We start from the raw sequence: 18,783 nt of genomic DNA on the forward strand, positions 1-18,783 counted from the left end.
TTGACTTCAGTGTGCCGCAAGTTTGAAAGCTTCTTGAGATAAATCCAAAGACTCCACTCTTTGCTGCTCCACAACTGAAAGACTTGTTACCAATTTAGAGTGTAAATGAGATGAGAAACAAGAACAACTTAAGCTACACAATGCTCATACAATCAACCTCATTGCCAAGTTGCACTCAAGTTACTTGAAGTGCTAACCCTCTGAAGAAACAGTTTGAATGGCAACCACATTACGATTCAGTCTATATAGTAAGTTTTGCAATTGCTCACATCTCATTGCATAGAAGTCACCAGCTATTTGGCCTTCATCTTGGATCAGCTGTATGATTTCCATTTGTGGCAAGGCTTTTCAAAAAGGAAACGGGATTAGCATTCAATACCATACAAAGTTCATGAAATCCAAATCCTCACCAGCTACTTTTGAATAATTCCATCCCAGCAAGGACACTGTTAGCTCAGAGAGAAGCCCAAGAATTGAAACTTAAGTACTGCCTTTTTTGAGGGAAGATCTTTACCTGCCAGGCCAAATTACAGATGTTCGCAAGACTACTCAAATCAGGAGGCAACATTCAAACAAACATCATAAACTGAAAAGAAATAGCTATGTCTTCAAAGCAAAATTTAGTTATTGAAAAAAACACAATCTATACGACGAGCTCAACTGTTTCTTCCATCTTTAAAAGACGAATGTGAAAGCTGGAAACCAGCTAAGGGTATAACCAGACAACCTAAAAACCACTGAGAGCAAACAGCTTCAAATCAATACATCTAGAAGTAATGAATTAAAGACAAATCCCACAGCTTATTAAATGTTCAATCATCTCCAGATAGCAAAAGACAGACAGCTGAGATGATAATAAAGAAACCAGGCTTTTTAGTGACAGGAGTGCCACTGGTAGCAGGAAGAATGGCATTAATTCTTGAGATAAAAATCTCCTTCCTTCTCAGAGTAAGAGTTAACAGGTATACTGTGAGATTTGCATAGGGCAGGCCAGTATTAGAGGTGCCAAACCTTGTTCATACATTAAGTGAAGGCCAACAGCAAACAGAAGCTTCATTGCTTGTTAGATGATCTTAACATTCCAGCAAACATTGGCGCTTTCAAGAACCAGAAGGAGCTCAGGGACAAAGAAATCAGGTGTGCCTAATCTTATAAGAATAGCTTTGATATAAGCATGCTCACCTAGATCAAGAAAAGGAAGACTGCTGGAGCAGAATTGCTAGCCTCTGCTGTGCTCAGTGTGGTGCACTGGGTCACTCATTTTTCTGTGCCTCAAATTTCCATTTTTAAGTTGAAGCGCCTCTTCCTTACACCACCTTGAACATGCTCTGCTTTATTTACAGAGTAGAGTCTATTGCTAGCTAAACACTAACCACCTCAACAGTCCTCGCTTTGAGCAATACTAATGCCTTGATGCACCCGTAGCTGTAAAGTACTGGAATTTTCATCAGCTAGCAACTGGTTTTGCTACTGTCCCAACTGACCAGCGGTTCCACATCTCTTTAGACATGTAAGCAGACACAGTGACAGGTTTTCCTACCTGATATTTTGCCTATGCCAAGTCACATCTCGTTAAGTGCTGCTTCCAGCACTTGCTATTACCACAAGTCACTGAATGCTATCTCAGAGAACACTTCTTCCCTACCTCGCTCCCCTACACAAAGCACTGGGATAACCCCACAAACATACTCACATGTTCAGAGTACCCTGAAGAGCCAAGAGAAAAACAAGGCAACTGTAAGTAAGTTACGGTCACCAGATGCTTATCAACATGTGGGAAAGCAGCAGAACACCCAAAAACTCCCTTGTGGTGTGGGGATCTAGTGCTTCCTAACCCCTAGTTTTCAAATAAGATGGCCAACACATTTCCAAGATGGCTTCTTCAAGCAAGTGAGAAAGTATCCTGCTAGAGTTTCAGGTCTGCACACCTAACTGCTCAGTTTGGAGTAGGACTTCCAGAAAACAGCAAGGGCATCATCCTTATACTAACAACAGAAAAAAGAACTATTTCAAATTTTCCAGAAGTGAGGTCACTTAGACTGCTTACTCACACTGCTGCATAAGTTTGCATGAATTTTCCTTCTGACTTATTAGTAATTAGTGTCCTTTTTAATCTGTACATTTCGGACGATGTTATCTTGTACTAGAGGAATAAGCAAATGTACAATTTCACAGTGCAAGTACAGTATTAAATAGCCTTAAAGTAGACAGGGTCCTTGTTAACTTTGCTTCAACAAAAAGCTTCCTAAACCCTGTTTCCTTTTTGTTCCTTTGAGAAAACAGAGAAGCAATCTGCATTTACAGCTTAGTTCCTGCTTCCAAAATACCCCTTTAACTTTTTTATTATTTTTATGGTGGATATAAATGGCACCAAATTGTCAAATCACAGCTATTTTCTATGCTACCTATATAAATAGGTCTGATTTCTGCCAAGCCATAAAGCAATTATGGCTGAATTCCTGTAGCCCTTTGATATTCCAGCTTGCCTGTAGGGCTTTAAACCCATCTTAGGGCAATTCTAAAAATCTAATTTCTAGAAGACAGAGGGAAAATAAAGCATTTCAATTCCCACACGTTCAAATATGAACACACCAAAACCTTAGCACTGGGATGATTATGTTTGAAAGGAAGGCGACTTAGAACAAACATGAACAGGTAAGATACAGCAACAGTTTAAATCAACACTGTCTCACTGAAGGCAGAGATACAGACAACTTGAGAAAGCTGGGCATGGAGCATACTACACCTGCCTCTGGTTCCCCAATAGTTATTGCAAATTAGGAAGCACATTTTCCTGCTTAAGCACTCAGCTCTCACCCCTTTTTGTGTGGATGGCAAAGAAAGGGGTGGGAAATAATCACAAATGGTAGAGGGAAATGGTGAAACTGCCTAAACATGCAGCAGAAGCAAAGATATTATCCTTCCCCTTTAAGGTACCAATATTGCCAGTAACAAAAGACAAATATATTGAAAGTCAACTATCACAGGTACCTAAGGATTTATATAGCTATATTTTTATCTTTGTGTTATTATTTATATTATGAAAGGGTCCTCCCCTCATGTAAGCAGGGGGAGCTAGTTCTTGCTGTACCAACATGGTACATTTTTTGATATCCATGAAATATCTCCAAGAGACGGAAAGGGGCAACACTATAACCCCTTCAAATAAGAGGCGAAAGTATTGGTGGCATTAAGTGACCTGGAATTGAATTTGAGAGATGAAACTGAACAACTTGAAAACTGATGACTATATTTCTTCGCATGAGAGAAACTTCCATGTTGGCCAAGAGTAATATAATTCACATTGCTTGAAAGACAAAAAAATCCAAAGCACCTTTAAACTCTTTGCTTATGTTAAGTGCCTGCTGTTTTTTGGTGGAAGGATAAAAAAAAAATGTTTCCAGTAATTCCTACTGTGAGCAGGCACACACAAATACACATACACGCAGAGTCAATATTAAATTAGAATTATGGACTCTCTATTCTAGAGTTACAATTTGTATATATGAGGCACATGCCCACACGTCATATTTTTTCTTCTCATAGAATGAGTTCACAGGCTCTAGAGTTGCTGCATAAAATTAGCATCATCCTAAAGATAAGTCTGTAATTTCATTTTAAGTCCTTCCTTTTAAAAATAAGCAGCAACCTGGTGATCCCTAGCAAGGAAAATAGTCAATAAAGTGAAAAATCAAAAAAGGAAAATTAACCTTTAATCCATGCCTTTTCCCAATTCCCCTCTCTCCCATTCTTTTGTGGCACTTTTGAAGGAACACACTTCTCATGATCATTTAGAAACTTGCATGATTTTTATGAAGTCCACTATTCTTAACTTTGGCAAGGCAAAGTTGCAAATACCCTTTTAATCCTATAGCTGGCCATGGCTGGAAGGCATTTTGTACTTACTGTATCCCTAACTTGCAGTTAAACCATTGCACCCCCACACTAGCTTTGTGAAAACTGTTACATAACTGGTCTCTAAACCATTTCTGTAAGATTAATGTACAGTACAACAGGCTGCATAAAATGTATGAAAGAAAACAACCCCCTAGGGAGAGCAGGAGGAAGAGGACGAAGAAGCCTTATCGTCAGTGCCTGGTTGCATGTCAGCCTTAACCACCCTTAATTTGCTTCAGTGTTTTTCATACAAAGATACAGTCTTCTTTTACTGAGTAGTTTATTTTCAAATAAAGAATGTTCCAGAAGTTTTCTGAGTTTAGATTAAGTGACTGAAGCCTCAAGGCAAACACTCTGATCTAATCACTGCATTAGATTCCAAAATCACTTATCGTTAAAGTAAAAGGTTGTTATGCCTTTAAAACTGCAATACATATAAACACATTTACAGACTACCTGCTAGCTATATAGCTTAACTTAGTATTTACATGTCAAATGCATCATTAAAAATGCATTCAAAAACAGAGGTTAGTTTAGATTTTAATCAAGAAGTTACTAATACCTAGACTTCAGGACAGACCATGAAGAAACTAAACCCCAAATGCAAAATTTTCCATTGCCTAGACACACAAATTGACAACTTCCCCGACTTAAGCTACTTACACAAAAAAGAAATCAAAACCATTTAAATATTCCACCTAATTTTGACTGTACACTTAAAATGTCCGTCTAGATAGTGTTTTAGTATTTCAACTCCTGTGAAACTGCAGCTCAGGCATTAAGACAGAAATGTAAGGAAATATCCCTGCAGACTAAGATTAGTAGATTAATACAACTAAAGTTTTGTTACATAACCTGCAAGATCTGTAGTGGTTGTTTAACTTAGCATTTATTGTATCAAAATTCAAGGAAGTAACCTAATGTAGATCTGCTTCATAGAAACCAGGTTGTTTCTATTTAGTTTCCGGGCAATAGAAAGGATAATGAAAACAAAAATCATTCACAGTTTATTTGACAACCTTATTTTTGTTAAATATTAACTTTTATTCTCATGTACACTCAACGGATACATTCAGTTTGTTTGGAAAGAATTTTGTAGGTGAAAAATAAGCTTTCCAGTGTGGGATGAGACAACATTTAACAATAAAGCCTAAAGCAAATAATAAAACAATTGATAACTACAATTTTAAGAACAGCCTTTGATTATGTGCAACATCCAACAGATACTTTCGGTTTTCTAAAGCACAGGCATTCAAACACAGTAGGTGCAACATATCATCCCAACTTAAAACATTGGGCAGCTACAGAATCCACACAAAAACACTGTTCCATGTCTACAAAACAGTAGCCGTAAAAAGCGTGCATGTATGTGCACACATGCACATACATGGTTTTGTGGTGGCTGAAGTTTATCCTCTCATTAAAATCGTTTGGTCTTTGCTCTTACTGGGTTAGAGCTACACAAGTGCTGTAACTGGATTCACACAGAACAACTTGCCCGATCGGGTCCAGCTTGAAGACCACAGGTCACTGGACTTATCTCCAACTCACCCCAGCAGTAAAACAGGTTCTACTTCGGGGCACCGCTGCACAGGATAGCCTCTCTCATTATCGCCTCTACCACGTTAAGGAGACGGGGCAACTTGCAGTGTTTCCAGCCACCCACTGGAAAAGGGGGGCAACTCGCAGTGTTTCCAGCCACCCACTGGAAAAGGGGGGCAACTCGCAGTGTTTCCAGCCACCCACTGGAAAAGGGGGGCAACTCGCAGTGTTTCCAGCCACCCACTGGAAAAGGGGGGCAACTCGCAGTGTTTCCAGCCACCCACTGGAAAAGGGGGGCAACTCGCAGTGTTTCCAGCCACCCACTGGAAAAGGGGGGCAACTCGCAGTGTTTCCAGCCACCCACTGGAAAAGGGGGGCTAGGACAGCACAGCAGTGCCTGCAGAAGCAAACTGAAGTGTTTTTACTGTTGCTGGGCTACCTTATTTGATTTAGGTTCAAGGGCTGGTCTTGGTGTATTTGGACAAAGGCACCCACAGGACTTGGATAGAGTTGCTTCAGAGCAATTTACACGCAAATACCCTACAGCATTTTTAACAGTCAGCTCTAAGTTGTTTCCTTTATTAAAAAAGAAAAAAAAAATATATATCTAGGGAAGCATCATGGAGAGGACAGCACCGAAGAACAATAAAAGCCAATATCCTTATAAGAAAGAATGCTAGGTAAATACAGAGACTGGTTGAAAGGCTGCTACTTCCCCATACTTACACAGAGGAGGGAGAAGAGGCTAAGACCACAAGATAGAGAATACATTTATGTGCTCTAGTTGCCTTTTTATTAAGCAAGGGAGTGCACTGGTTCTCACACTAAGACCAATCTCAAAAAAAATATTTAAAAAGTTATTTATAGTCTGAGAAGTCAAACTTCCTAAAGTATCCTTATTCTTCAGATAATAAGGATGTGCAATTGTATTATTATTATTACATTGCCGCTTCTATTAACCTAACTGTAATGAATTACTCAGTAGACTATATGTTATGGTTAAAATACTTTTTGCTGAGAAGACATCACAGCAATATTCTGCAGAATTGGGCTAAAACCTGGCTCAACAGAAAGGGGCAAAAAAGCCTCAAATTAAAAAGTTCGACTTTTTTGTTGCAGAATATTTGCTAGATACAAATGGGAGCATTTTAAATACTCACGGACACCACACACTTAAAAGACACTTTAGACAAATCAGCTACAGCCAGGCAAAGAAAGAACAACTTGAGTGTCAAAATGCTTTAAAGTCTTCACAGTACAGGAATTACATCACAGATGACAGGAGAGCTTTGCAGCTCTAAGAAGCATAAACTTAACAGTAGCAGCATCAAAACAGCTAAGGAACCTTCACATATTACAGAGGAATTCACAAGAATGATATCTTCTGACTCCAGTGTAGCCCACAAAGAAATTTCTTCTAAGACTGTATTTTAAACGCAAGGCTAAGCAAAACAGTATGGCTACAAAACACACCTTTGGGGTTTTTTTTCCTCTCAGAACTTATGTACATGCTTTCTAGACAGTACTCTCATCATTAGATTCTGTCTTTATTCCTTGCCATGGCTCATTATTTTTGAGATTACTAAAGTTTACCTGTTGGGGTTTTTTTTGTTTTGTTTTGTGCAAGGCCAGTTAACTATACTGGTACAACTGTACTTCCATCCTCTAGTCAGCTACTAAATTTAGGGAACAATTTGTATAAGTACTTTAGGTGTTCAGTCTTCAAATGCACCAAAACCCTTCCACAGCCTTCCTCCTTGTTTCCTAAAATCTCCAACACAGATCTCATGCGTGGTTCTCCACTGGTGGTAGACATCCACCTCTGTCATCTGATCCACTGGAGAGCAGGTCACTGGATGCTCCCTCACATGTTGCCTGCAGCGCACAGGAGCCAGGCTCTGGAGCACAGCGCATGCTCCTTCAGTGGTCATCGGAACAAAACACCCAAGCCCTGGGAAAGCACAGACCGTGGCAAGTGAGCACGCACACTGTGTGTGGGTCCTGGACCCTGAGCAGTACCGCCAGTTTCTAAGTGGTCCTCTAAAGAAAGGCAGCAACTGGATAGCTGGAAAAGGCTGGGCATCGGATCTGGCTAAAAAGAACAAATAAATTTGTGCTTATTAGCGTCCGCTTATTTCCCCAAGAAGAAGTTTACCTCCTTGGAGGCAAAACACTAGAACACTGGCTCAAAAAAATATTGCAAGGGCATGCTGTTCTTTTAAAAGTGAAAGCTCTTCAGCTTCTTATGTTTAGGGGTATTTAAAGAAATACATTGGAATAGTTCTAACAAAGTCATTTTCACTAAGATCTTTTTATAGAAACATATTAGAGACTGATTTCCATCCCACTAATATGACCATACACATTTTCAATATACTTTTTCACACACTTTTGTCTTTCCTTGCAGTTAATATTAAATAGTTTTAAGTCACTAAGCGCGTCCAGAAGTATGGTGTGCCCCCAGGTTGAGCAACCAAAAGAAAGAAAAAAAACAATGAAAGAAACAAAAAATTCCACAGAACAAAACCATCAGGCAGAATCCTAGTTAAAAAAACTGCCCTTGAATTATTACGCCTGAGATCTGTACATCTCCATGTTCAGAGAGCACACAAGATTTCAAGTTCAACCCACCTCTGCTGCTTTTCAGTAAAGCACGATGTTAGTGCTGTGATGACTTACAAACAGCCATTCTGTAAATGGTTTTACCAAATACTTCAATAAAATATTCTCTTGAACTTACATTATGCAAGACAAAATGTGCAAATATTTTTTTCAGTTAATTATAGAGCCTGGTACTGGATCACAAGAGGAATTCAAATGCTATTTACCCATTTAATACTTATGAAAGAAAATTCCTCAAGAAAACTTCTGCCCTCCACTACCAGAAAGTCTGCTCTGAGTAACAGCAAACATTTTTGGACCTGTCCTTTTTCCACACACACATGATGGGGAACACCACTGTTGCTGGCCTCCAGCCCACAATATCAAGTAGTTCTGTCTCAATTGATTCTCACCTTTATACCTTTCTGGATCACTTGCCCTCTAAAGTTAGCACATGAAAGGTAAAATAATGTCTCCCTCTAAGTACACAAAGGAAGTCCTCAATTTCCCTTACAAGCCTACAAATGCAGAACATCTTGTCTGTCAACCCTTGTTTCAAGATATGTTATGTTAACACTTCTATCTAGAACGATCAAAATCATTAGTGTCTCATTGAGTAGGGTGGAGTTTTTCTGTACAAGCTTTAGAACAGCAGGCACAAATAGTAAATTTAGACCTACTAATTTAGACCCACCCTGTATCCTAAAAATAATGAGTAAAATCAACCCACCCATTTCTTGTTCAGCTCTGCTTTTTTTTTTGTTATGTGTAATAATGCATTTTGCACTATAATCTCTGCCATCATAACCATCTCAAAACAGAAATACCTATCCTGGTATTTACCTTCCTAAGCAATATTCCATAGGAAAAATAAACACATCCTGCTGTATAGGCATATGCTTTTTTAGAAAGAATTATGGACAAGTTGCTGAAGCCATACAAAGGCAATTCATATGCATCAAGTGCTGAGAATAGGTCTGAACTGTATTTAAAAGAAATTAGATTTCATCTATCATTTACATGATGTTACAGCTGTTGAGACCTCTGTTACCATACTGTGCCACAGATTTTAAAATCAGACTCATCCAACACCACTGGGCTCACCCAGGGAGCTCAAAGAAACAAGCCTGAACTCCTCAAGAGAGCCAGAGCCAGTGCAGGAGCTTCGTGCAGTATTAACAGCACGACACAGCCAATAACTGGAAAGTAAGGGAGAGAGTTAAGCACTGGTCCTCTGCCTTAAGAGCACCATCACAAGGATACCAATGAGCTGAACTCCAACAACTCACTGCCTGGTAGTAACAAAGTCTTGTCCACTAATATTGTTTAAATAGATGGCACCCCAGGAAGTAGTTAACGATTTCATTTTTTTTAAACAGGTACTGAGCAACAGTTCAGTGCACAGTTTTTTAAATTATTTTCTACATGGCAAAGAATCGGTATTTTAATTGTATCCTTTAATAATAGGCAGTATAATACACTTAATTTTAAAATTAATTCCCACACAAAGATTTAAGTAAGCATACAAATATTTTAAATACCAGTCTGTTCTTCCTCTTCTTTATGTACTAGAAAGCACAGCAAAAAGCCAAGAGTCATACAAAAAGCAAACAACATTTTCAATTAGAAGATAAGTGTTTTGTGACAAGATGAGAAACCATAATTTTCATGCAAACATATAGAAGTGCTAGAGTTTGACTGTTCCTTTGTTTTCATATATGCCTATCAATCACTGCTGGGAAGGGAAACAGAATGATCATACATGAACAAAATTCTACTGGTTTAAAAGTACAGCTGTCCATCACAAGAACCTCACAAAAATTAATGTAGTCAAACTGCAGAAGCCTACAGACTTAATCCTGGATCAAACCTTTATAAATTAATCTGTGCTTTCCCCACCTATTGCAAGCATTATCAACAGGCTTTACAGGTTGCAACTACCAAGTTGTCAGTCTTTTCCACAGATTCTACCAGAATAAAGGACAGAATAATCCTCTCCAACATTTTTCCCCAAAACCTGAATTGAAAAAAATCAAAAACCCAACACACCAAAAAACAACCCCAACCATACTGCACAGTATTGTTACAAGAACAGCCTTCATACCTTCAACAGTACCACAAAAATTAACACAAATCAAATTTCCAACATTTTACAGCTTACTAATACAGCACTGAAAAATCTTAACACACATTATTATACCTGCAGTTGAGATTGTCTAACCTTTAATAGTAAATACATGGTTTAAAGATTTCTTACGTATCTATTTTTCTAAGGATAAAAACTCCACAGAAGTAAATAGAGCAACAACAATAAACAGCAATCAAACTCAGCTGTTTTCACTTTCTCAAATTCAACTGTCTACCAATTTAAACATTTTGAGGTATCTTCCCCCTCATCTTACTAAAGAAGTGATAGAGCTGATACTACATACAACAATCTGGTTTTCTGTACTTCAAGTGAGTATTATTCTACAGCTATCCAAATAATCTTGTGTACAATGGCCCTGAAACTACATTTCCTTTCCTACCATCTAAAGTCCAGAAGACTTACAATCACAAAGTATTAATATTGCAGCTTTAGAAAGATGTAACCATAGCTTCTTAAAACTAAAAATACTGTATTAGCAATTAAATGCTATTCAAAGTTAACTTAATGTGAAATAAATAACCTGGGTTCATCTTTTCAGAGTTAGGAAATGAGAATCAGAACTGACTGGCAGTTCTGACAGAAATCAGCATTTGCCATCGTAGAAACAACACTGGCAGGGGGAGGAAATCTAGCTGAAACTAGACATCCCATGCAGGAGAGTGAAAAAAGCATGCACTGAACACATAAACCACATGATTAAGCCACGTAAAAATGTACAAGTAAACTTTAAGAACTGTGAGTTTGTGACAATGGAGGGGGGTGTAGCAGTCTTGTTATTCACATGCCTTGTGACACTGAGGTACTACAGACTGTACAGTCACTACATATCTCGAGCAAATGCGAGAGCCCATTGTCACACTTCAGTCCTCATTTAAGTTCATTTCAGTTGAATGCAATGCAAGTCTTCACAGACAGCAAATCACTTCTGATTTAAAGGGATCATCAGACTTGTATACTCATAAAACAGATGCATAATGCCCAATCTAGGAATCAAGTCCTTATTACACCATATGCTTCTAAATAAAGCATAAGCATTGACATTGAATGTGATCATTTTTAGAGACTTATCAGGGAGCAGAAATTATTTATTACAAACAGGTTTTCCTATACAGGTAGCATCTGACCAGCAAAGCCACCAATTATTTACTGATGGCACTCACGTAAAGATGAAACTTAATACTTTCCCTATACTCAAACTCTTCTCACTCTCTTTGAAAAAGAAAACTGTGAAATGCCCTTGTAATTTGCATTGGGCTAAATTAGAAAGTGCACTTGAACACACATATGTACTCTCAGCCTCTTATTAAAGTAGCTACTCTTTAGCTATTCAGCCTCTTATTAAAGCAGTAGCAACGTAAGTCTCAAGGATTTCCTGTTCAACAAATGAAATTCTTCACTAAACATCAGAAGTTTCATGTGGCCACAGCTGAAATCCACTGATGAGCAAATCCATGCCCAATAACACCACCATTTTGCAACTAAAATAACACCACCTACCCTAAAACGTGCAGTATCAAACATGTATCTGTAAGACTGATGGAAAAAAATTCCCACATGCCTATCATATCTAGAGGGTTAGGCTTAGCCAAAATTTAAGAGGGGAAAAAAACCCCAAACAAAACAGACTACAATTAACTTAAGATCTTAAATGTGTAGCTAAATATTCTACTAAAATATCAAGCAAAAAACTGACTGCCTGTTTATTGATCTTGACCATCTGCCTGTGCTAGTTGGTACAAAGGGAAAATTCAAGTCATATGGTAAGAATCTGCTTGTGAGTCCCTATCCTCACACCACTCAATTTAGTAAAATTAATAGAGAGTTAAGTCTCTCACTGACTTTAAAAGGAACAGGGAGAGACTGGGTTTTGGTTTGTTGGTTGTTTTTTTTTTAAAAAAAACACTTAGTAATTAAAAATTGGCAAAAGAAAAAATTCATCAAGAACTGTGAGTGAAATAATATTGCTTGGCCATGTTCTTCAAAATCAAAATTTTACAAGACCACATGCAAGCTACTAAAAGCAGCAACATTTGCATTGTGGTCAACACATTAATAAAATGGGGCTAGGAAAGTAAAGATTAGGGATCTTCTTTCCCTTCCCTTCCACTAATGTGCCTCCTAACATAGCAAAATATTTGGAAAGCAAATTTAAAAGAAAAAAAATTTAAAAATCACAAAGTAACCAGGGGAGAACTGCATCATTTTTCCTAATCAAAGTTCATTCTAAGACATTTCATTGATTTCCATGGCCAGCGTATTATCCATAAATACTTTTAGGGAGGTTCATGAAGCATTTTCACAGCCAAAATACAGATCACTAGAGACTATTTTAAAATATAGCATGAGATGTGCTTTGACAAGAGGATTAAGCTGTCACTGTAAAAAATTTTGTCTAAATTTAAACACTCCTTTAAAGAGCAGACCAGAACATCTCCATGGAGGAGCCTATCTACATCTTGCAACTGCACCAATCTGTCCATCAGAAGTTGAGCAACTGATGCAGTCAGCTTAGTTCAGTTTTTGTACAATGAATCCAAATGCACAGAAGCAGAATACAATTGGCATTTTTCATTCTGAGGTAGTGTACAGGGCACAAAAAAGCCATGAGATTTATTTTTTTAAAAATCAGAAAGAAGTTTCCCCTTTGTAAATAAAATCTGGCATACTATATTAGGCTTTATCTACAAATATGTTTTCCCAAGAACAGCTTACAAGTAAACTGAAGGGTGCTCTTAATGCAGTTTCTACTCTGCAACTACACTGCTGCACATCAAGGGTGGAAGAGAAAGAACTGGGTGCCACTCATACAGCATGTGTCACCACGCACTGTGACACATCAGAACTGAAGTCAGCTCATGGGTTTGTGGGGGCTCGCAAGGCAGCCCCTTCCACCAGGAAGGGCATACCCCACACCACCACTGACCTTCACACCATGCTTCCCGTGCCAAAAGATTCTTACCTTGCTATGGCCCAAAATACTGTGGCCTCTGGGACAAAGTTATCTTCAAAAACAAATAAACAATAAAATTGCCCGTGATAACAGAGGCTGCATTAAGAGTTTCTTCCTCCTTACTGGAGTCCTGCGACACAATGGATTCAGAAGAAGAAATTTTATAACTTTTCTAAGGAAGGCTGTTCAGAAAAATCGCCTAGTTGAATTGTGGTAACAAAACTGGAAAAGCTTTTGTATGAGAAGAGAAAGAACGTGTTTACTAGGAAGAAATCATCAGCACCTTTTACCGTAGCTAAGCCTACTTCAGAATGTTATGGTCCACTAAAGTCTCATTCTGCACTAACAGACAACCTGAACAAAAACAACCAATACTAGAAATATAGACTTTCTAGAAAAACGTTACAGTTTGGTCCATCCCACAGCAGAACAACAAGCAGCTCCAATTCCATTACTTCGCCATACCATTGTAAAACTTCTTGAACTATGAGATGCAGTAAGCATTGTTCTCCTTGGCTCCACAGAGGAAAGCAACACCTCTCACTTTTTAAGTTACAACATTCCAGTGTCCAAACCACCGTCTTCATATTGACTAAATTATTAGCACAGCAATATTAGCCCATCTGTTTTTTAATAAAAAAAATTTAGCTTGTCAAAACACCACTGATTAATAGAAACTTAACTACTCAGGCCACACTAGTTCCAATGTAGTTGACATGTACTTATGAGTCATTGAAACTCAAGGGATGTGTTTCCTTATCCAACTGAAATACTGTAAGACAAATAGTAAGTCAGTCTGCTGTTGTAGAGCACCAGCACTCCTTAGGTAAGAAGAGGAAGAAAATACTTCTACATTACTTAGCATTCAAAGAAATAATGAGACACATTATGAGATGAGAGCAACAGCTCCTCTTTTGGAGGCAGTATCACAGCGGATCAAAACTAACAATAACCTGGTGACAAATATTGTTCCACAGACATGATTTAAAATACTGCACTTCTACACGCAGCACTATTTTCTTCACATGAATAATAAAAAGTAAGCAACATACACTTTGAAATAAAGCTAGAATCTTAGAAATTCTCCATGTCTTCTCTTAACCAACTTACATCAGCATCACGATGGTTGCGTGATGATTTTAGAGAGCTTTCGTCTTGCAAACTCTACTCAAAACCAAGTCTGGGCATGAGTCTACTTTTCTTTAATGCGACAAGCCATCCTGTAGCCATCCCCCATGAAACTACTCATAGGTGGCTGGAGCAGGCCATTAAATGGGAGGAAGTATGGGGAACCAGTCACTGCGAATGCCTCTATGCTCTGCCGTGCAAGAATAAGCTGAAGCACTCAGTCACCATAAGGCAAACAAAAACCAACAAAACCGGTGCCAAGCTCAAGTTTAAGGTGACACACAGCGAAAGACAAAGGAAACTATTTTTAGGTCACTCAAGCTTATCTACACGCTGTTCCCTGTTAGTCACCATCACCTTGCCATCCTGTCTACACACACAAACCAACCTGCTCTGCACTCCAACAACTGAACACTGTTCCTAGCTGTGTTTCCACCTTAAAACTTCAGGGTACAGGACCCTCCTCCCTCTGCAGCAACTATTCGTAGAACAAACACTTGGACACACACACCTTTGCAAAGTCACCACCAACCTCTAGTACTTTCAAAATCCCTAGTATAGCCAGAACAGATAAGCAAAGGCAGAGCTGTAGCCAGAAACTGAGTTTATCCAGCTATTCTCGAACACACATAAAAAATGCACTGAAAATAATTCACCTCCCTTGCCCCCCTTGGTGTTTGGGACAACTATGCCCCTAATAAAAAGGGATCTAACAAAAGAAACACATTATGAGCTAATAACACCTATGATAGCTTACTCATTTATTAATTTCAAATTGATCCATGAGCTCTACAGATAGACTTAATGAATTAAAAATTTTCCTAGCAAGCATACATGTCACAGCAGCCATTCACAGCATGAATCAGAGATAAAAAGATCACTTACTAGAGAACCATTATTATGGCTAGTCAGCATACTAGTACTTGTTTTGATTAATATTATAAACCTACTTCAGCTTGCTAAACCCATGGCTCAGGATTAGTTTGAGAACCTACCAAGTATCTCCAACTGGTAAGTTATCTTATATATATATGTACTAAAATAATAAAGGATATAACTTTAGAAGCAGTGATGGAAAACAGGTATTTTGACTAACACCACAAGCAAGCATATCATTCCCATTAAATATGCAACACTTAAGATACCACCCTGAAAGTCATCTGAAGTCAAATCAAACTAACAGCACTGATTTACAGAGCCAAGAAAACCTAGAATACTTTTGCCAAAAATTTTAACTGTATTTGAAAATTAGAAAGACAAACAAAATGCTCCCATTTACAAGGCATACATCACCACCACACTTAAGTGCTTCTGAACAGCAGAAAATGTGCTAGGCAATTCATACACAGATCACTCTCCACAGCACAAAGCTCATCTTTCCCACTGTGATTTCAGGGGCCTGAAATTTCTTCAGCATCTATTTTTTGCTCATTGATGTAGTTTTAGGAGGTAAAGCAAAGCCCAGAAGTGAATGGAGTGCTCGCCATCTGAGCTTACACTCTGCTGGATAAGAGCGGCTGTGGTGTTCTCCTACAATCCAAGTCATGTGCAATCACAGTACGACAAGTCCCTTCCCAGGCTATAGAAGCTGGCATCTTTCCCAGCAGTTGCCACATCATGAAAATGATGCATACAAATAAAACCCCAAAATAAACACTTTAAAACAATGGCTTAAATGACTGCATAACTAAACTCAGCAGCTGGAGACACAAAGCACTCCCAGCAGCAAACCATGCATCTTTCACTCGCAAAGTCCTAAAATACATTCTTATTAGCAAGCTCCACACCACACCTAGCAATCAACCCCCAAGTCTGGGCTACAGAGTCATGTTCCCTCAGGCCAGACAAGTAAATAAATAAATAAAGCATGGGTAATAAAAGCAGAGAGCATCACAAACACTCTGTATGCAGACAAAGCTTTGAACTACTAAATGTACTTCCTACCGCTGATTTCAATACATCATCCAATTCACTGAATACAGATAATGCTAACTCACCTATTTAGACTACTCAGATGTGTTCTCAGGAGTCTCTCTGCCAAACTATTTAGACTGACTTAAAGTCACGTTTTTCCTGTACAAGAAATAGAAGAAAACAGGAGGAAGACTCTATAGTGCAATCCGGGCAGTTTAATTCATCAGAAATACTGCAGTAGTACACGATACACTGAAAACTGTTTGTGCAGTACTGCGCTGGTTTACAGTAATTTAAAAATTTATCCACTCTATATAATAAAGGGAATTAATAGCTTATACTTCAGAAGATAATCTCAGCAGCTGAAATACTGCAATTCTTATACTCCATTGCTTAAGGGAAGAAACACAATAATTGAAGTAAAAAAGTCACAGTTTAGCATCTTCAAATAGAGAAACACTAAATCAAACTACATGTTTTTACCTTACCTCAAAAAAAGTTTTTTTATCTCAACACTGAAAAATTTCCTGCCTTTTGCTCCCTGAACGCTCAATTTTTCCCCACCTAGATCTAAGCAGACAGGATTTATGATGATGTTGTTCTAGGAAACTGCAGGAGTTCTAGATGCCAATAAAGATTACAGATCAAATGAAAGCTAACTACTAACCATTGTGCCTGCATAGACAAATAAACCTGCTTACTTTTATTTGTACTGTAATCTCTACTAATCCAACTACAATAATCAGGACAGTAAGGGTTGAGGAATGGGATATGAAAACAAAAGGCTTCTTACACCTCTCCCTGCCCAACTTAGGCAGGTACCTATGCACCACACATACGCACCTTTCGAGAAGTTTTCACCTACTAAGGCAAGGTTGAAGCCCTGACGGTGAACTAGAGAACTAACCAGAAAGCAAAGCGTTGGGGGCCTCCAAACGCCAAGTACCAAGATCAGAGCAGGAACAAGTTTCCAGGCATCCCTGTCCCAGTCAGACATTTAGTACACGGGGAGAAAGCAATGCCAGCCAGAAGAAAGCAACACGTGAGCAAAAACCTCCAGTGCAGACCTACCCCGAGACAGAGGCCAGCCCCGTGCCACCGACGCCGGGACCCGCACCCACTACCGGCCCGGGAGCCGCGACCGCGGGCGGCCGAGCGGAGATCCCCGGCGGCAGCAAGTGCGGGAAAGCGGCAGGGGCAGAAAGGAGCCGAGCCCCCCCCCCGACCCCGGGCAGCCCCAAGCGGGGCGGGAGAAGGGCCACCGGCAGCCCACCACCGCACCGACGGCGGCTTTTGTTCTCTACCGAGAGCGGCACGGACCCGTCAGCTGCGCCCGCTCGGAGGCGGCGGGGAAGCGCTCGTCCGGGAGGGCAGACCCCGCTCCCGGCCGCCCGGCACCGGGGAGGCCGCCGCCGGCGGGGGCAGGAGGCCGGTCCCGTCGGGACGGTCCGCGGCGGGCTCCACCTACCTCTTTTCGGCCTGGGGAAGCTCTCGTGCAGGTGGAAGACGACTTTCTCCACAAAGTGCTGAATGTTGCTGTGCTCGGGCCCTCTGACAAACACCATCCAGTCGTGGGTGAAGCCCTCCACCGTGGGTTTCTTCCTGACCTGGGCTCGGTGCCCCAGCTCCAGCTTCACCTGGACGGCGCACTGCGGGGGGGCGGGGGGGGGGAGGAAGAGGCGGGGAGCGGCCGGTGAGCGCCCGAGGACGCGGGGCTGGGCGGGCGGCCGAGGGGGAACCGGCCCCACCGCAGGCGGAGGGGACGCACACGGACAAAACGGTACCGCAAGCCCTGCAACGAGAAAACCGGCCCCACGGGCGAGGGCGTGAAAGAGCCCTCGCTGCCACCGGGAGGGCGTGGGGAGGCGCGGCCGCCTGCCCGCGGTGCCGTCCTGCGGGCGCGGGCAGCGGGGGGCCGCTGTCACGGACGCACCATCGTGTCCCGTCGTCCCCCCCCCCCGCCGGCCCGGCGCCTCCGCGCTCGGTGCGCTCGGTGCCCCCGGTGCGGCGGCAGGAACACGGCTGAGGCGACACCCGCCGCCTCCCTCCGGGTGCGTGCCCGCTCCGTGCCGCTGCCGGGAGCGGCGGGGACGCAGCGGGAGGCAACGAAAGCCGCACGGAAGAGAAAGTCCCCGTCGCGCCAAGCCCTTCCCGGCGACGAGCACCCGGCGGCGCCGGGCAGCGCGAGGCGGGGGCCCGCGGCACTCACCGAGCTGGCCATGCCTGGGGCGCCGGTTCTGCTGGGGCGCTCGCGTCCGTCCCCCGCCCCGCAGCGCTAATTCATGAAGACGTGGAGGAGGCGGCAGCGGGCGTGCAGAAGCGCGGCGGGCGGGCGGCCGGCGGACATCCTCTGCCTCGCCACTCCCGCTGTCTGCCTCTGCGTCTGCCTCCGCCTCTCTTCTCTTCGCTTCGCTTCGCCTCACCTCTCCTCTCCTCTCCTCCCTCGCAGCGCACCGAGCACCCGCCGACTGGCCGAGTACCCGCCGCGCATGCGCACCGCCCGCCGGAGTGACACCGAGACAGACATAACAGTGTGCGGCGGCGGGGCGGGCGCCGGGGCGGCGCGGTCAGCCAATGGCGCGCGGCGGCGCGGCCGCGAGCC

At 41.5% G+C, this 18,783-nt stretch overlaps 1 protein-coding gene across 3 annotated transcripts in view; it reads right to left on the reverse strand.

The window, feature by feature from the left end:
* The window catches only part of MLLT3 (MLLT3 super elongation complex subunit), a 136,788-nt gene extending 118,207 nt beyond the window's left edge, over nt 1-18,581 (reverse strand). For all 3 annotated transcript variants that reach the window (XM_069777482.1, XM_069777483.1, XM_069777481.1), the window contains exons 1-2: nt 18,391-18,581; nt 17,650-17,830 (exon numbers count right to left, since the gene is read on the reverse strand). In XM_069777482.1, the coding sequence (XP_069633583.1) occupies nt 17,650-17,830; nt 18,391-18,402 (193 nt within the window). In that variant the 5' untranslated portion in view covers nt 18,403-18,581. The remainder of the gene's footprint in view (nt 1-17,649; nt 17,831-18,390) is intronic.
* Nucleotides 18,582-18,783: the final 202 nt, after the last annotated feature.

Source organism: Haliaeetus albicilla, chromosome Z, assembly GCF_947461875.1.
Source record: "Haliaeetus albicilla chromosome Z, bHalAlb1.1, whole genome shotgun sequence".
Taxonomy (NCBI): Eukaryota; Metazoa; Chordata; class Aves; order Accipitriformes; family Accipitridae; genus Haliaeetus; species Haliaeetus albicilla.